At 39.2% G+C, this 20265-nt stretch overlaps 1 protein-coding gene across 1 annotated transcript in view; it reads right to left on the minus strand.

Moving 5' to 3' along the window:
* The window catches only part of Spon1 (spondin 1), a 266766-nt gene that overhangs the window by 130311 nt on the left and 116190 nt on the right, over positions 1-20265 (minus strand). Inside the window, exon 5 of the mRNA XM_005326779.5 lies at positions 19518-19640. Coding sequence (XP_005326836.1) covers positions 19518-19640 — 123 coding nt within the window. The remainder of the gene's footprint in view (positions 1-19517; positions 19641-20265) is intronic.

Consider the following 20265-nt stretch of genomic DNA (forward strand, 5'->3'; position numbering starts at 1 on the left):
ACGTTACCTCCTAGAAATCCATTTGAATTATTAATCCATCAAACGGATTAATCCACTGAATAGTGTACAGCTCTCATAATCTGATTATTTCACCCTCTGCATTAGCAAAGGGGCTTTTGGGCCACAACTTGTATCTAAACCATAACACTAATGGTACCTAGAGGAGGAGGTAACTCTCTTCTCCATCTTTGAGATGGAAAGTTTGCCTGTTCTTCCTATTTATGGAGAAAAGACTGTTGCTCCTCTTTTCAGATTCTTAGAAGGTATCAGTTTCTATCATCTTCACCCTCTCCCAGGTTCCTTGAGTGTCTACCATGTACCAGACATTTCTCTAGGCACTGGGTGTATTGCCATGAACAAAGAGTAGTGATAATTCTTGGAAATTATCCTTTAGTGGAGAAGCTGGTTAATTTAATTAAGCAAGTAATATCAGAGCAGCTTCATTTTATATAGCTGTGAAACATAGAACATAGAAATATATAAAAATATTAATAAAGACATATAAAAAGAAACTGAAAAAATATTAATAAAGCCTCTCCCTGTCCAAAATGTAAAACAATGCAAGTTTTCTTCCTCCAAAGAATCATTCCCTTTAAAACTGGTGAGTGAGTACGTTTTAAGCTGTGCTTATGGTTTGGGGGCACAGCTGTACCACTTCATAATTGGTACTAAAGAGCAGTCTTAATCCTTTTTTCAGGATTAATCTTGAATTTCGTAAGCTTTCAATTTTATGGATATCCTCAGGAACATAACCCTCGGGAAACCTGCAGCAGCTGTACTTAACAATAAATAGTTAGAAGTGCACAAAAGCCTGGACCCAGCCCAGTGTGGAATACCAGCGAGGGCCCCCTTGAAGAAGCAAATGTCTCACAGGGTGAAATAAGGCCAAGTGAGCTGGGCACCGTGGTACACGCCTATAATCCCAGCAGCTCGGGAGGCTGAGGCGGAGGATTGTGATTTCAAAGCCAGCCTCAGCAACTTTGCAAGGCTGTAAGCAACTTAGTGAGACCCTGACTCTAAATAAAATATAAAAAACGTTATGGGGATGTGGCTCAGTTGTGAAGTGTGTCGCTGGGTTCAATCCAGTACCAAAAAAAAAGAAAAAAAGAAAAGGAAGAAAAAAAGAAGACGACTCAATAAGACCTGGCCATCCAGAGAGCAGTAGCTGTTGGACTCCACTTCTCAGGTCAGTTTCCCTAACCTCACCCCAGCTGTGCCTTTTCTCTAATTGGTTGTCTCTCAGCTCTGAGCACACTTAGAAGTAGGTCCCACCCAAGAATGGCTCACATGTTCTTAGGGGTTGAAGGAAGAAAGGGAGAGAAACCAAGTAAAACTGGGTCAGCCAACAGAAATCAGAGAACACATGGATTCCAAACTCCATTTACTTCCCTTATTTATAAACAGACAAGTCAGTAACTACTTTCTTGTAATTCAGTTAGATGACTAGTTCTATGTGTTTGCCCAGGTGGTTGTGCAATGTATATTATATTTGCTATTAAATTCATTTCTGATGAGCAATAAGTCACAAATACAAACTGTCTTTCCTCATTACAGGCTAGGTCTTCTATGACAAGATCTTTTATAGAATGTCTTTCAATTTAAATTTATAAAGTTGAGGATGATAAACTGTATCTGGAACTCAGCCCTCTCTCCATTTGGGTTGTGGAGGAAATCCAGAAGCCAAACTGGAACTTGAGCAAGTTCTCACCTGATAACACAACTCCAACAGAGGAGGAGATTTTGTCCAAGATATCAACACGAGACCAGAGCTAAATCCTTATTTAAAGGTTGAGAATTAGTGACAAGGTTAGAAATAAGCCTATTATATCCATAGCGGACACATCACTTGCTGTGTGTCTGGTATTGAGCTAGAAACCATTTATGCATTATCTCATTTTAAAATAGTAATGACTAACACTGTGTGAGCTCACAGTATATGCCAAGCCTGTTCTAAGGGCTGAGAATATTAACTTACATAACCCTGTAATAACACAATGATGCACGTTTGGCTTTGCTGACAGGAACCTGGAGCTCAGAGAGTTCAGTCAGTGCTACATCTGGAAAAATGGTAGTTAGCTTTGAACCTGGCTTGTCCTTAACACAGCTTCATGAGGTAAGTGTTTTACATATTGCTGCTTTGTGATGAGGAAACTGAGTTACACAGAGGCAGAGTAATTTTCACAAGGCCCTCTAATAAGTCTCAGACTCAAGACTCCAAGATAGACCTGACTCCCACATTAGTCCATGATCATCTGGATTATACGTGGCCCATCTTGTCTCTCAAGACAGCACTGACCACTGGCCACTCATTGTTGTTGTTGAGACAAGAGAACCCTAGATTCCAGCCCCTCGCTTCAGTGATGCCCCCTTTCGGCTGTCCCAGTGTCCTGACATTTAGTGTTGAAATTCAGCATTCCAGCAAGGTCCTGCTCTCTGCCACCTCCCTGCCTCAGCTTACTTTTCCTGGCTTTTAGCCTCCACATTAAAAGCTTGTCCTCTTTCATTTTTACTGATCAGTTTGCCTTTGGTATACAGATCAAAGTTTAAAAGGGAGACAGAATTAGCCCAGGAGCTGGGTAGCCACTCAGGTCAGAATGCAAGAAGTGTTCACCAGAAAAAAATTCAATGGGCAAAAGATGGAACCAAAAACTTGAAAAGCAAAGCCAAAGGCATCCATGAAGCTTGAAGAAGGGACAGTCAGACAGAAGTATAGCTTTCTTCAAAGGTTGCTTAGGGACCCAAAAAACCTGAAAAGACTGTGTCCTGAATCTCAATGTGGGTGGGCGGATAAAGGACCATTATTCCTTCTTTTTGGTTTTCCCAGAGTGTGTGCAACAAAAGCAATAGCAATTTGCATTCAATGACTGAAAGCCACTCACATCTGTAAACACTAACTGACCCCTGCAGCAAAGCCCTGCAGAAAACCTCTTAGCCCGACTTCAAGGAGCCAGATGTGGAGAGAAAGCCTTCTGCTTTCCATTGTTCTTTCTACTTGAGCCACAAGAAGCTCCATGTGCGGGCGGGGAAGCAAGGTACATTTTCCTCTTAAATTCAGGCAAGCTTGTAATGTTAGAGTTTAATTAAATTCTTGCTGGTGGTTGTGAAAAAGTTTCACTTCCTCCCAAGCCTAGTTTCATGTGTTCCCTGCAGGTAGTATATACTTTTCCCTCCCATGGAAGGTCATTAGGACCACATGAATATGCACAGAGTTGGAAGGTTTCACAATGCTCACAGGGCATTTAGCTCCTAACTTTCAATTTAATCAATCAACTCAGTGGTATGGTAAAGGGATTACAACTATCCCACTCCCTGATCACAGGCCATCAGCTTTTCTGCAGGGCTGCCCTGTATTAATCCTTTTCACTAAAAATAAGGCAGGGCTGCTGGTGCTGAGATTTCCTATGCCCTTTGTCCTCTTCTATGTTTGTTCTTGCACTCTGAATTTAAGAGGCTAGGAAAAAAGTGGCAAGTATTTCTTTGGACTCATGCTTCACTTCCAACCCCAAACAGTAGAGTTCTTGCAAATTTGGAGGGATGTTTGCCAGGACCGTAGTGGCTGGCATAGACCTTTGCAGAAACTCTACTTGTAATTATAAATAGTTGGCTCTTCTTGGCATAAACAATTCTTGAGGGTGCATTTTTCAATTCAGTGTTTGGAAAACTTAAGTACATAAATGCTTTCCATTTTAACAGAGTTTTGTGTGCAAATTCCTGGGTAACCATATAGAATGCTGTTGTTCAGTGAACTTTGTATATTCCCCCTCCTGTGATTTTTATAAGGCTTTTGGGAATTTTGAATGTTTTTTTTATGTGAAGGGAAAGTTAAATCTTTCTTATTAAAGTCTGCATTTCTTGGAATTACAACACAGGTACTGGCAAACAGGTTCGAAGAAAATAGTAAATGAAAAATGCCTGGGTCGGTGTCAAAAGTAAATGTTAATCACATCCATTTTTCTAGAGAAATTGGTAGCATTAGAGCCTACATAATAACTGATCCATGACTTGCCAATGAATCCAATCTTTCTTCCTCCTGAAATCAGTTCAAAACAGGTGACTATTTAAGCTGCAGAAATGAGATGCAGGAGCTTTTTAAACTGCCAGGCAGCAGGAGTAAATGGTGAGCAAGTTATCAATAAATTAACTTACCCCTCTCAGTGGTCATGGGGACTCTACCTTGATAGAAGAAAAGCAATACTTTACATAATTCTGAATGGTCAGTCCAATGTAGGTGCATCTCATTTAAGGAAGGAGAGGCTCAATAAATAGTTTTGGGACTTTCAGGAGAAAGGCAGAATGAGAGGCTCTGACCCTTCCAATTTCAAGGTCCATTAAAATGCCAATAAAATAGTCTGAAGCAAAGGTTTCAGAAGGAGCAGTCACATCATCACGACAAACTGAAGGCAGAATGAGTAAAAGGGAAAACGTGATTTTGAACTATTAAAAATGTTGGGCAGAATGAGAGACGGAAATGCGTCGGGAGCCTGGGTGCAGGGTGGGATGCGCACAGGAGTGTGGAATCAGTAAACCATGAAATGAAACAAAAATCAGAGCAGGATTTACAATTGTGTAAGAAAGACATTTACGCCTGTTTCAGAAGAGCTCCTATGGGAGGAAGGGGCAGGAAAGAGTAATCAATGAATGTAGGTAAATTATGGTACTGGATGCCATCAGAAACTAAACAGAGAAAGAGAAAAGGCACAGGAAAAATCTGCAGAGTGTGGAAAGAAAGGAAGCAGAAGATGGATGCGAAGCATGGAGCACTCTGGGAGAGATAAGGGTTCCCAAAGGGTGGCCTGAGTATCGGTTCAGGACACAATAGAAGCTGTGAATGGATCTGTGGAATGAATGAGCAAACCATAAAGAACACAAAGTGAAAGGGGAGGAAAAGACCCACTGGGAGAAAAATGCCACTAAATAAAGTAGAGGTATAAATAGAGTACTATTTAAGATCCATTTAAAATAATTGAGATCAATATACATCACCAAATATTTTAACTACAAAAGAAATAAAGCATTCTGCAAGGAGGTAGGCTGCAGATTTCAGGTGCGGAATATGGTCACAAGGTTAAAAAAAAAGACCATTTTCTTTCATTGTAATGGAAAACCATGTCCAAATATTAGAGTAAAAAGCTATAGAACTTGGATTTTAAATTCAGCTCAGTTATTACCCAAAAGCAAATACTTTCAAAAATTTTCAGTCATAAGAAATAGAATCACCCACTAATGGATGAGAAATGTCTCCCACACACAAAAAAAAGAGTTCTGATCTTAAAAGACAAACCTGAGAAAAGATGATACTGTTAAAGACAGTAAGAAATCCTGAATTAGTGTCTTTGGAAGAAAGAAAGAAAGAAGAAGAATATCAGAGGGAAAAAATGTTTGAGAAAGGAGTTGGGGGTTAGGAGAATTGTAGAATAAAAATGGATTAAAACAAGTAAGCTGAGCAGCAAATTAACTCAGTGGACCAGGCAGTGGGAAGAGTTGAGGAAAACCAAGAACAGGAAAGCTTTCCATAAAGTGAATCAGAGGTGCTGTTCTAATAAGGCACGGGGGGTATAGATATACTAGAAATAAAAATCTATGCTTAATTTATTTGCTTTCATTTAGGTAATGCTGGGACAAGCTCTTCACCACCAATTTAGACCCCTTACCCCCAAGACCCTGGTTATTTTAAGCTGACAGCTAATTGAACTAAAACGACCAGTGCCCAAGGAAATTAAAAATAACCAAATAAAACCAAGGTATTGTTTCCATTCTACCAAAGAAAATCTAGGACCAAAACAAGTTAACTATAACAATCAAGAGGTAAAAAGTAGAATGACCTAACCTGAAAGGGACCAGGATCACTCTGAGCATAAATTGAAACTATCTGGAAAGCCAAACCAAACCAAACACAAAAGCAAAAAGAATGCTTCCAAATGAGTCAATGCAGTAATTTACTAGGAAATCTTTAAAAAGGTTTAGGGAGCTTAAATAAATAAGGATAATAACAGAGAAAAAAAATGTTTGAGAAAGGAGTTGGGGGTTAGGAGAATTGTAGAATAAAAATAGATTAAAACAATATTAAATAGATCAAAAAATAAGTTTGAAAAAAACACTTAAAAGATATATTAAAGAGAAAAAAATTGAGATTTCAGATGAGGTGAAATTTAAGGCACAAGTTATTAAAGCGAGCTGATTTGTTAACTACGTGATGATAAAAGCTGGAGTTAATGAGAACATGATGATATTTAGTCTATCAGGCCTAAGAACAGCAACAAATAGAAAGCAATCACGGTTAAAAATCAAAGAGAAATTAATAAGTATACACCTTTAGAACAGGGTATTAATACTCTATCATCAGGATGTGATAAACGAGAGGAGAATGAAGCAATAGAATTAAAAACATAATTGAATATACTATGATACAGCAGAAAGTGCAGATATTGTCAAAATTAGGTAGATTATACAACAACAACAAAACCCTGACATTTTATTGCTGGTTCCTCATGAGACGGTGAATTAACATATGCTCCTTATGTTCTTAATTTAGCCTGGGAAATTTCAGAAATGGTAGGAAGCACAGATCCAAGGCTCTAACAGAGATACTGAAATAAAGGTGAGGTCAAAAGCGATCCAGACCTACCCGGTGGAGATAAGGGTGGAGGTGGCCTGAGCCAGGAGGAGATGGATAGAGGAGTGGCGAGTCTAGAGTGGCGAGTCTCCTCTTTCCTCTGGTCCAGTGGTGGGAGGATGGGTTGTGAGGATTGTTATAGTTCTTCTATTTCTCTTCTCTGACATTGCCAAGGGAGGGTCAGTGCCGGTCCTACAACTCAGATATCTGCAGGACCTGGCCAGCTCTATTTTTATTCTACAGCCAAAGTGATATCAAGGCAGCCCAAATTCCTCCACAGAAGAGAAGGGGAGTAGAGGTGCCCCTTTTTATTGGGTATATGCTTCTCCATCCCTTCCCCTCCAAAAATGCAGGGCTGGGGGTTAGAACCAAGGAAATCTTGAAGATTCTTCTTCAGCCTGCTTTGCTCTGGGTATCGGAATGAATCCCTAACTGGAGAAGTCATGCACAGGATAGAAGCATACAGAAATGTCCGTGACAGTGATGTGATGTCTCAGCCTCTCTTCCATGGCCTTATCTCTTTCCCTTTCTTTGAAGACACCAGAAAAGATGCCACCCCAGATTTGCCCCTTCCCCACCATACACTGTCAGGCACAGTTATGTCACCAGAGAAACACAAGGTCACCTGCCACAGAAGTAGATCTCCAGGACTACAACTGAATGCCAAGCCGCTTACTGCAGCAGATAGACCAAAAATTTAACACAAACACAATCTATATCCTCAAAGACAAGAAGATATTAGTAATCTGAAGCAAACACAAGAAGTAGAGAAAAAGAACCAAATGCAATTTAGGAGTTAAATGAACATTCCTAATGGCTATGAAATCCCTGCCAAAGATGCACAACCTGAATCTAATCATATGAAAACATCAGACAACCCCAAATTGAATAAAGGTCTGTAAAATAACTGTCTGGTACTCTTCAGAAATGTCAATAACATGAAAGTTAAGAAAGATTAAGGAACTGTTCCAGACTAAAGGAGGCTAAAGAGACATGACAAGAAAATGTAGGGTATGATACCAGATTGGTTCTTGGACCAGATCCAATCTTTTCTTTGCTACAGTTGTGCTGTGTAATATGATAGCCAATCGTGTGGCCACTGAGTGATTAAAATGTAGTGAGTCTGAATGGAGATGTCCTGTAAAGGTAAACTATAAACTGAGTCTTTACATTAAAAAAGAATACACAATATAAATAATATATTTTCATGTTAATGTTGAAATGATACTATTTTGGATATTTTGGATTAAATAAAATAGAACATTAAAATTTGCATGTGTGTGTATGTATGATACTGTGGAATGGATCCAAGGGCCTCTTGTAGGCTAGAGAAGTACTTACCACTGAGTTATTTCTCCCAGCTCTTTTTAATTTTATCAAGACAGAGTCTCTCTAAGTTGCCCAGGCTGTCCTCAAACTAGCCATCCTCCTGCCTCAGTCTCCTGAGTAGCTGGGATCACAGGCATGTGCCAAATTTGACTTGCTTCTTTTTACTTTTTAAATGTGGTTACTAGAACATTTAAAATTGCATATGTGGATTATATCAATTGATATTGTACAGAATTGTTGTAGAGAACATTATTATTAATATTAACATATTGTTGTAGAGAATACAATTTGTGTATTTTGAGAAAACATACATAGATTCTAGTATGTTATCATGTTACTTTTAAGCATAACATGATTTTATAAAAGAACGTCTTTCTTAGGAAATACACATGGAAGTACTGATGTAACGTGGCAGGCACATGTCTGCCACTTAATTTGCAAGAGTTGACACATGGAGGTGAAACACACAGAACTATGTGGAGAGAGAAATGGTGAAGCAAATGTGGTAAAATGCTAACAACTGCAGAATCTGGGTGAAGGATAATCAGAGTTCCCTACAGGATTAGAAGTTATTTAAAAATAAAAGGTTATGGCAAATCCCTCTCAGTGGTTGAAATAAACAGCACAGTAGTTGGGATAAAAGCAGGATGGTTAACACTAAAGAAAGAATGAGAGATCTGGGGGACCAAATTGAGGACCCTCCTAAAGGAAAGAACACATGAAGTAGGACCTATGTGTTTTGAAGAGATGAGTAGATTTCATATCTGAGTAGCTGGAGGCCCAGAAAGAGAGAAAAGAAGAGGAAAAGAAATATTTGACCCTCAAAAAAATTCCCAACTCTCCCAGAATTAAAAGAAGAGAAATAGCTTCATACTGAAAGGACCTATAAAACAGAAAACCATTTTTTTTAAAAAGAAAAAAAAATATTCATACCCAGTCACATTAATAGTGAAAAGTAAGACTGTTAAGGAGACAAAGAGGTAGAAAAAATGGGAAAGCACAGAGAAGAGACGACTTGAAAGAAACCAGAAGCATACTGATATTGGACTTTCAAAGAGCTGGATATCAGAATATGATGTTTTATAATATAAAAGGAAATGGTTTTGAACCTAGGTCTCATGTCCAGCTATGTGTCATTTAAACGTAAGAACATAATACACATATTCTTAGTTGTATAAAGCTGAAGGGGGTTTGCCTGGGGAAGATTTATTGTCAGCACATTCTTATAAGAAAAACTCAAATAAGAGGGATGCTAAAAAGCAAGGCCTGATCAAGGCTATAGCAAAATTTGTGGTTGTGTAGAAAAGAAAGACAAAGAAAAGAGAAAAAAATTATCCATAACAATCAACAAATAAAAGCCAGTCAAAATGAAGTACGCATTTGAGTAGAGGGTAGAGACCAGGGGAATTTGAGAGCATGAAAAGTACTGATTTTATTTAGGAGAAGATGTTGCTGTTAACATACTGATGAAGTCCACAGAGATGAACAGATTTGGGTATGTGACTTATGCTAAAGGCGACTCCCATAAGAACACAAAAAATGAATCAGATTATTTTTAAACCAGCAGAAGCAGACTTAATTTAGGCACTTTAAAGAAAAGAGTTTAAAAAAAAGATCGTATAATCAGAAAACAGAAAATAAGATGGCAGAAAAATTATAGTATGACAATAATCACAATAACCGTGGGATAAATGGAATAAAACAAACAAAAAAAAAACCAAATAAAACCAGAGGGGCTTTGCATGGACCAATGATGCTCATGTGTCATGAAGTGAACAAAATATCCCTTGGCATCTGAGATGGAATAAGAGAAAAGGCTTCCTAAAGTAAATCTCCACTAGGTTATTAAAAAAAAATCCTCAGTAAACACAACAAAGCAGAAATTACACACACTGTACTCTCTAATCCAGACAAAATGATGAAACAAAATTAAGAACAACAACAGTTGACAAAAAAACAAACAAACAAATAAACAAACTCTGATTGCTTGGGATTTTTATAATACTTTGCCAATAAATAGGTATGTTGAAAAGATAAAGTGCACACAGGCACTCTATGGAACAAAGGAAATGAGAACACGTTTGAAAATCTCTGGGAAAAGCTCAGGGCTCAACAAAGAAGCAGCTTCCCAGCCCTAAGTGTCTCTATTATTAATAAAAACAATGATGATTTAAAAAGCAGGAAAATCAATATGAAAGTAAAAAATATAAAAATTTACCAAAGGAACCAAAGGACAGTCCAAAAGGAATGGAAAAGATTGGGATATAGAAAAGCAGATAGATACATATTAGGAAAGGGATACCAAGAGCATTATTTAACCAACTACTGAAACTTAGTTGACAGAGTTAACCCTTGTAAATGTAGTCAGAAAAGAAAGGAGAATGATTTCACTATGCTCTATGTTCATATACTAAAGACTATAAAAACCTGAATTAAAAAGATGATTTTTTTAAGGAAAGAAATTCTAAAACAAACACAAAAAAACCTGTAGGTACCAAGAGTTAATGAAAAAACGGGAAGAGGCTGCCGGTGAGGACAGGAGGGCTGAGTGTGAGTAACGCCTTCAGGGAATCTGTAATAAATACAGGTGGGTAGGGAACAACTAACCAATTTATTCCATGGTCTTGAGACTAAAGTCAAATAAGAGTAGAAAGAAAAATTAAAAAATTAAGTTGGCTATGGGGGCACGTGCCTGTAATCCAACCTATTTAGGAGGTTGAGGCAGGAGGATTTCAAGTTTGAAACTTAGAGAGACTCTGTGTTGAGATAAAAAAAAAAATAAAAGGGCTAGGGGTGTAGCTCAGTGATAGAACACCTTTGGGTTCAATCCCCAGCATGGAGGAAAAAACTCAGAAAATATACACCTATTTCATTCTAACATGTAGATGTGAAGAATTTAGAGATAAGACAGGCCTGTGACCACTTCAAAGGGGAGACCCCATAGGAAGGTCAGATAGACCTGATTCAAAGCTTGCTTCTCTCACAAATTTGCTAATTGCTAACCTTCTTGGGACTCAGTTTCTTCTTCTGTAAACAGAGAATATAGTATTCATCTCATGGGGCTAAAGAAAAATATGGAGAAAATGTATGCAAAAATTAATATAATGTCTTGTCACAAGCACGTAATATTGGGAGATGCTGATTATGCATGTATACTAAAGGGAATAAAACACCATAATTAAGTCAGATTCATCACAGAGTAGTCTAGCAAATGGAAAACTAGTAATTATAATACTCACAAGAGACTAAATAGTAACAATTATATGTTCATATCAATAAGTGCCAAAATGGCATTTGAAAACTCCGAAATCCATTAAAAAAATGCAAAGAAGGCATCTATATTTAACATACTTGAAGCCAATAGTCAACACTGTAATTAAGAGATATTAAAGGCATTGTAAATACAAACAGAAGTGAAGCAAGTCTGTCCATTTTTACCATTATGATTTAAAATTGTATAGGAGGTTCTTGTCAATGAGTAAGAGGGAGACTGTAGAAATAACAGAAAAGTAATCAGAAAAAAATAAAAAGACAAACCCATTACAGGCAAATTATGATTGATTACTTATGTAATCAATCATAATCTGAGAAATCTTGGGTAGAGGCATTAAGGAAAAAGCATACAGGTACAATAAAAGTTAATAATGATCAATAACATTCTTCTATACTAATTATAACCTGTCAGAAAACATAATGAAAACTGGAAACCTCATTCATAATAATAACAAACACAAAGTAGTCCAAGGCATTAACTTCATGAGGGATGTATAAGAAAGAAACTGTACAGCTTTCACGGGAGAAAGAGAATCATTTATGAAAAATTATAATTTATTCAAGTTTTAGTTTTTACAGAAATTGCATATATTTTTAAAGCAGGGAACATGATCCATGCAAATGCATTCCCCATTCTTAAAGAGTCTCCTTTTAGGTAAAAGTCTAGAAAACACCTGCCTAACAAGCAAGTACTGAGGTGTCCTGCCCAGAGCAAGGCTCCTGTGAATGTTCTGGGTGAGACGAGAACCCAGGTTGGTAAAGGGAGAGGGGATTTAGAAGACGTGGGAATGGGAACTGAGTTGGCATCTGAGTTAAGCCACAGATCCAGAGAAAAGACAGCCCATGTGGATGTCTCCAGGTCCTGGGAAAGCAGCATTGGAGCGGTCGGGGAGAGTGAGGTGAGTGGGTCAGAGAAGGTGGCAGTACAGCAGGCAAGCCTAACCCTAGAGGAACCCCGGAGCCGTCAGTGCCCGTACTGTATGTTCACTTCGCACATACAGAGTCTAAGAATCAATTCCTGAAAACGTGGGGCACTGCTGTCCCACAGGAAACAGACGGCATCATCAAATGGGGCAAGAGAGGACAGACTGGTGAAGGGACAATTTAAAAGGGCACGGCAGGGTTCAAGGAAAGCAGAAAGGAAGGTGGAGCTCTCAGGGGTGGTGAGCACCTGTTATGGTTTGGATGTGAGGTGTCCCCCAAAAGGTCACCTGTGAGATAATGCGAGAGGGTTTGGAGGAGAAATGATGGGGTTACGAGAGCCTTAACTAAATCAGTGAATTGATCACCTGATGGGATTAACCGAGTGGTAACTGAAGGCCGGTGGGGTGTGGCTGGATGAGGTCAGTCACTGGGATATATATTTGTGGGTTTTTTTTGTGTGTGTGGTGCTGGGGATTGAACCCAGGGCCTTGTGCATGCAAGGCAAGCACTCTACCAACTGAGCTATATCCCCAGCTAGGGATATATATTTATATCTGGCCTGTGGGGAGATTCATTCATTCTCTCTCTCTCTCTCTCTCTCTCTCTCTCTCTCTCTCTCTCTCTCTCTCTCTCTCTCTCTCTCTCTCTCCCTCTCTCTCTCCCTCTCCTTTCTTATCATCATGCGAGTTTGCCACACTCCTCTGCCATGACGTTTGTCCAGCCTCACCTTGAGCTCCAAGGAATGGAGCCTGCTGTCTCTGGATTGAGACCTCTGAAACCTTGAGCACCCAAATAAACTTTTCCTTCCCTAAAATTGTGCTGGTTGGGTCCTTGAGTCACAGCAATGAAAAAGCTGCCTAAAACAGCACCACTAAACTTGAAATGTTTCCCTACAGGAATCAGGAAGGAGAGCTGCAGCTGCAAGAAAGGGTAGCTGGACAGAAGTTGTGGCTCTGGAAGAGGACTGCCCACCTGCAGCCTCCACAGGGAGGGACAGAAGGAGGTGGCTTGGGGATAGTGAAGTTAGATGGGGAAAGGAAGCCTATAGTCAGTCACATGTTATCACTGTTCTAGGCTCTGTGCTAAGGAAGCCCACAAATGGTTGGTTTTATTCATAAATGAGAAGAAACTAAGCAAGCTAAATATTATTAAGCTAACAATTATTCCCAAGGCAATTTTTGGATTTAATGCAACTCCACTTAACATTCTGACAGGATCCTTTACAAGCTTGATGAAATGATTTCAAAAATCATTTGTAAAAATAGAAAGACAATAGTACTGAGGAATATTTTAAAAAGAAAAGGCACCTCCATTTCTAAGCCAGACACGTGGCTTATCAGCTTTGATGCTTCTCTCTCTCCCTTACTCCTCCGCATCTAATCCATGACAAAATCTGCTGCTGACAGAGAGGCCCATTTACTATCCCCCCCCCCATCACCAGCTCCGCCACCACAGTCCAAGCCCGGCCATCACTGCTGACTCATGGCAATGTCCTCCTAACCCACCTTCTCACACACCACTGACCCCATCCAATCTGCTCTCCACGTGATGGCCACATATGATCCCCTCTCTCTCCCCTGGCCTAACCTCTTCAGTAGCTTTTCATTGCTCATCTCCTTCCATTCTTTCTTTCCTTAACTCATTTTCAAACTGCTTCTTGCATTCACGCAACACAATTTATTGAGAACTTCAATGTGCCAGACAACGAGCAAGGCCCTGGAGAGATAATGAGCAAAATCAGACTTTGATTCATGCCACCTCCCTAGTGATTTAAAGACAAAGGACAAAAAAACATTAAAAAAAAAAAGATTCAAGTGTGTTAGTAATTTCAACCAAGACCAATTTAAAATAATAAGATTAATTTTTAATGACCATCAAATTGGCTGAATCCAAACAAGAAAAGCTTAAATTGAATGCTGAGAAATAGATATTTTGTTCATTATGGTTAACATGGTGAATCAATACAAATGTTTCAGAGATGAATCCGGCAAGCAGTCTCAAGTAAAAAAAAAAAACAAACAAAAAAGATCCCACATCCTTTGAGCCAGCAGTCTTACTCTTGGGAAATTATTTCAAGGAAATAATTTCAAGAAAAGAGGAAGGTTGGAGGAGACTTTACAGGCAAAGTTTTTACTGCAGTACTTTCTAAGCTAGCAAAAGACCTGACATCACCTAAAAGGTCAATAAAAGAAGAGATGGATAAATGGTTTGGAGTAAACTGCCATAATAAATTATGATTCTGAAAGGAAAATCAAGTGCAAAAAAGTAGGACTCAGTATATTTGAATGTGAAGTAAGAACTCGGTCAGTGGATGGATATGTAAAGGAATAAAAATAGTTGCCAAGTGTTAAAGCGGTGGTTTTTCAAGTGATTGGATGCAGTAAATTTTAAAGGAAAGTGATCCAACAGAGAAGATGGTTGAATTTCATTGTAAAATTAACTTTGATTATGTAGAGTGTATTTCCCAGTGGCCATATCAATATTTTAAGTAACACAATTAATGGGATTCTGGATAAATATTCTTTTCATCAATATGTACTTTTAAAACAGTATTGAAACTGATGCTGTATCAAGAATGGCCGGGGGTCATATGCCTTCCATTGTCTAGGAAGATGACAGAGTTTCTACAAGATGGAAGCATTTGTCAAAAAAACCCCAGGAGTTGTATGCAATGAGAGTCAGCAGCTGATAGGAAGCTCCCAATTCTGTGGCAAAGACTGGGCATGTCTCCAGACCTTGGGACATCCTGATGTGCCTGGTCACCTTGTTCCTGGGAAGCAACTGCTCCTATAGTTCCTGTGCCTGGGAACTAGACTGAGTGCCTAGAGCAGATGCTGCAGGAGCTTGCAGTTCTCCTAGTGCTTCAGGAAACAGGAATTCCATCAGGCTCAGCAAATCTAGTCCTTCTCTTGCTGACATCTAGTTAGGATTTCTACAGAATAGGTCTTTCTACAGTGGGCCCAGCAGTTCAGTATGGTACAGAATTTGGTACCAGTTGAGTTTCGTGTTTGTATAGCCAACCCTTATTAAAAGATGTTTAAGACATTTAATTTTACTGTAGAGGACAGATTGCCTCATGACAGCCCCCAGAGGGAGACAAAAGGAAATCAGGATCTTAGCTCTGATTTTGGTGGGGACCCTTGCTGGCTATGTGATCTGAGCCTGATTTCTTTGTGCTTCATGTTTTTTGTTTGTTTGTTTTTCCTATTACAAAATTAGGAGGTAAACTTATATGATCCAAGCTTAAAAAGGATTTTCAGATCTTCTTGATTGGGAATAGATTAAGAGGATCTCACTATTTCCGGATGGCCAGCAGAGATTTATGTCATTAAAAGGAAGGCCAATGGCCATTTAGGCCATTCTCCCACCTCCCTTTCACGGCATCTAGTCTCCCCCCACCCCAGGGTGGGACCTGCAGAGTGCTCTGTACTCCAATGGAGAGAACCCCAGAAATCGCATTTGGAAAGAATGTTTTGTACCATGATTGAGAAGAATCACCTTCAGATGTGGCCCACTGTACCAAATGGTTGAAAATACAGGTGGTGCTCAACCCTCCCTGTTGCTCAACCCTCCATGATGAATCTCAAGTTTCTCAGAAAGTAAGAGCACCTTAAGGTTGCTATCTGACCCTAACACAGAGGTTCTTAAAGTGTGATTCACAGAGCCCTGAGAACCCCAAAATGCTTTTGAGGGTCTGAAAGGTGAAAAATATTTTCATAGTAATATGAAGACATAATTTGCCTTTTGCAGTGTGCTGACATTACTGCTGGCACTGAGCACGGGTCAAGGTAGTGGCCCTGAACTGTCAGCACTCAACGTTTCTTCACTGACTCACAGTAGACAACAGAAAAGTTAGTTTCACACAAGAATGTCCTTGATGAAACAATAAAAATGATTAATTTTATTAAATCTCTACCTTTTAGTGCACATCTTTTTATTATTCTGTGTGACTAACTGGGAAATATGCAAAAGCACTTTTGCTGTATATGAAGTACTCTTATTGTCCCAAATGAAAGCACTTATGTGTTCTTTGAGGTGCAAGCTGGAATAGTTGCCTTTTTCTGTAATAAAACATAATTTTTACATGAAAGAATAAATGACAGACAAGTCATGGTTATTCAGACTTGGGAATGAGGCAGAAATTTTCTCAAAAATGAAGTGTGCCTGTCACTTCAAGGGAAACAGCTGATGGGTACTTTTTGCCAATGATAAAATTTAAGATTTCAATCAAAAATCAGAATCTTTGACAACCTGAATGCATTCTATGAATTTGATAGCTTTGCAACACCTAAACACTCTTCAGATGAGAGTGTCCATATTGTTTAACGAATGGTCTCGGCATTTGGATGATCTGTATAATTTAATAAACCAATAAATATGTTGAAGTTCTCAGTAATTTTTAAGCAGATAACAATCTATGATGTTATCAAATTCCATTCAAGGTGGAAGGTAAGCAATGCATTTTAGTGTAACCCAGTACAAACCCATTGACTTAGTTTCATAATCCACGGTATAATCGGCCTTTAAAAATCATCATTTGTAGAGTTGGTTTTAGTATGTGGCATGGTATCAGAGATGATTTATATTTGTTTGGAAAAGCTATTAAAATACTCTTCCCATTTCCAGTTATGTATCTGTGTGAAGTGGAATTTTCTCCCTGTACTTCAACCAAAAACATACCACAATAGACTGAAAGCAGAAACAAAGGTGAATGAGAATCTGTGAGTCTTCTATTAAGCCGGTCATTTAAAAAAACTGGCAGAAATGTGAAACAATGCTTTTTTACTAACTTTCTTTTGTTATGGACAGCATAGTAATTTTCATAAAATGTTTTACTTATGTCACTTCTAATGAGTTTATTAATAATTTACTATATATTACTTTTTAAACCAATTAATCAATATTTTAAAATTCGTTTCAATTTTTGATATGGTGAACACACATAAACAAAAATATGTTGAAGTTCTCAGTAATTTTTAAGCAGATAAAAGGGGCTCTGGGAATACAATGCTGGAGAATCACTGTTGTAAGATCCCTGTGGAAAAAGTGGTGTTTTGGATGACTGATTAACCAAGGAAGAGGGGGATTTGGTGTCTTTCAGTTTGCACTGGTGTGGGGAAGCTTCTCTGCGTTTGATGACAGGATTGGTTATCAAGACAGGATCTGTAGCAACAAAAGGAAATTTACCTACTCCCTAAGACTGATAGAAATCATTTTGGGGAACAGAGATTTCAAGGTCCTGAGGTGACCTTCCCTGTTCTCTTCCAAGTGTCTCCAGTTCTCTGAGTGTTCAACTTCACGCCTTTCCCTCCAAGGAAAGGACAGTCCAGCCTACAGTCCCTGTTCAGTACTGGCCATCGTGACTAGGTGAAGGCTAGACACTTGCTTCCCAGGACATAGTAAAGCCAGTCTGAGCTCAGAAGTTGGTGCCTGGTCCTAGTCCTCAGCCTGCCTGGCTTTTGTCCTGGAGGACTTCTCAGTCCGGTGGGGAAGCAAGGCTCCTAAAGAGATAACTGCAGTATGATATGACAAATGCTATTCTGTACATAGTGATGCAATTGTCCAACCAAAAATTAGGATATGATCTGACAGTATAATGTAATATCTGATAATGGAACAATCTGGGGAAACCAGAACTTGCGTCTGCTATATTTATGAAGAAACTTCCAGCAACTCCACTGAAATTCTCTGCAGATTTGTATTTCATTTGCCCCAGAGACCCAGAAACAATGGTTTTGTACCCCACCCCCCCACCAATTCTGGGAAATGATGGTGGCAGAACAGAAAAGGGCAAAAAAAAAAAATCTTAGAATCACAAAGGATGAGTAACGTCCCTCTAACATTTTATTTCCTCTGGGTTAGTGGATAGAGGCCTGTAGGAATTTTTTTGCAACATACTTGTTCCAAGTGGTTTTCTCCTCCAGGCAGAGAGTCCAAGTTTGTTCACACAGGTCTTCCACACCAGCTGAGGCACATCAGGCTGAATCCCAGAGTCAGAGGATTGAACTAGTAAGAGGCTTCTAGGATCCCAAGCCTCGAATGTACGTGGGTAAAATTAAACAATAGGGCTCTTGATCTGCCAAGAAATGTTGGAGTCCCCCCTGGGTGGGATGTTTGGGGACTAGGAAGGTTCTGGTCTGGCTTGGGTCTTCTGAAGTTCCAACCATGTGCCCTTTTTCTCCCTTTTCCTTTGGGGCTTGGCTCAAATTCCTCTTTTTAATCTCTTTCTGTCATTCCCACCGTGCCTTCCCAGCTGTGGTAACTCCAAAGTGAAATGCACAGGAACAAAACAGACAAAGAGCAGAAAAAAAGCTGCTCAGTGCCACACATGGACCTTCTGCCCCCCACAGCCAGAGAGAACGGGTAAGCTCAGGCCTAAAGACAACCCAAACTGAAGGCAAGACAAAGAGCCTGGCAAACCCTTGTTTGAAACTTGGACCCACCACTTATATTTGACTCTGAGCAAATCATGACATCTCTCTGGTCCCCAGTGAGCTTAACCACAAAACCAAGTTATTTTGAGGATTAAATGACATTACATATGTAAAAATGCTTGGTCCATGGTAGGTTCACTACTCATAGTTAAAACGTTTTACTTCCTTCTGTGTGATGGTTTGATTAACATCTGGACTATTCTTTGAGTGAAATGAGAACCTACACGGATCTTTTTTGATTCACTCCTATATCTTCAGAGTTTAACAGAGTGCCTGGCACATGGTATGGTTTTTAAATTTATTTACTTATTTATCTTGCAGTACTGGGCATCATGTTGGGTATTTTTTTTTTTGCGGGGTGGGGGGGGACAACTGTCTCAGAAACAGGGATAGGGAAGGTCCTGATTAAGGATCTACTCCTAACTAGCAATTTTGGGGTCTCCTGATTTCTCTCATGGATTGATATTGGCTATCTAGAGCATGACGTCATGAAGAAATTGAAAGGTGGCATCTGGAACCAGTAGGGAAGAGGCTGACGGATTGCCAGCCGTCACCTGCTGTGGTTGAGGATGTTGCTGACGTTGAAGTGAGGAGTCAAGAGCAAGTCACTTTACCAGCTGTTTTCGGCACAAAGGCCTCTTTGTAATTATGAATTACAATTGAAGACTGAGATTACCAAATGCCTGTCCTGAAGAGAAGTAGCGCGACTATATTAGGGAGAGTTTTTAAATCACAGATTAAAAACAGAACAATGCTATGCAAAGAGGCAAACAGCATATCACTACTCCATCTGCCTGTCTTAATGAATTTACTTACTTGAAATGCATGTTTCGTGAATCAGTTGATAACGGTGAGCAGAATTGACACATTTCAGCTTGTCCGTCCCACATTCAGAACTCTGACAACCTGTACTCCCTCAGCCCACAAAGTAGGTCTCTACTTACGAGGGTAATCCTTTGGATGTGTCTTCTCGGACCAATTTCCATAGAACGTGAGTCTGTACTTGGCAGTTCCACAGGCACAGCAGTCTAAGATTGGCTTGTCAGTCACCCCATCAAATGTGGAATCTGAAACAGAAAAATCCCCGAGTTAGGAAGCAAAAAAGAGCCTTCTATAAGGCAGTGCCATCTTGATTTGTCTTATCTTTAACTTCTAAAAAAAGAAGATGAAGTACAGTTTTCATCGATTTGTAAGACTCAGAACCAGGTCAGTACTTGGGCTACAAAGGATTTTTGTAGACCTTTTAAGAACGAAAACTAGATTTTGAAAAAAATAACATCAGAGCTTGTGTTTGAATAATTTTGAGGATATCTCTGGGACCAATAGGGCAGAATCTTTGAGTCAAAGGAGGGGTCTTGGAAAACTAGGGATAAAATGTACTCAGATATCCTTCTATCCCTCTTCTAATGGGATTTTCCTACCAAATTTTCAGAGGGATACGTATGTGTGTTTTCTCCAAGAAATATTATCCAGGGCCAAAATGTCTAGACCTGAGGGAGAGGCTTTGAAGGACAACAGTAAGAACAAGTAGAGAGACAGAAAGAACTACTGAATAAAAAAGTTGTTTTTTTTTTTTTTTTAAATTGCCATGTAGTCACCTCACTTCTTATCATGCTTTCAGAGACTGTACTGGGAGGGGTGGGGGTTGGAAATATGTTCATAGGTTCAGGTTTACTTCTGAGTATAGAAGCA

This window comes from Ictidomys tridecemlineatus, chromosome 4 (assembly GCF_052094955.1).
Source record: "Ictidomys tridecemlineatus isolate mIctTri1 chromosome 4, mIctTri1.hap1, whole genome shotgun sequence".
Lineage (NCBI taxonomy): Eukaryota > Metazoa > Chordata > Mammalia > Rodentia > Sciuridae > Ictidomys > Ictidomys tridecemlineatus.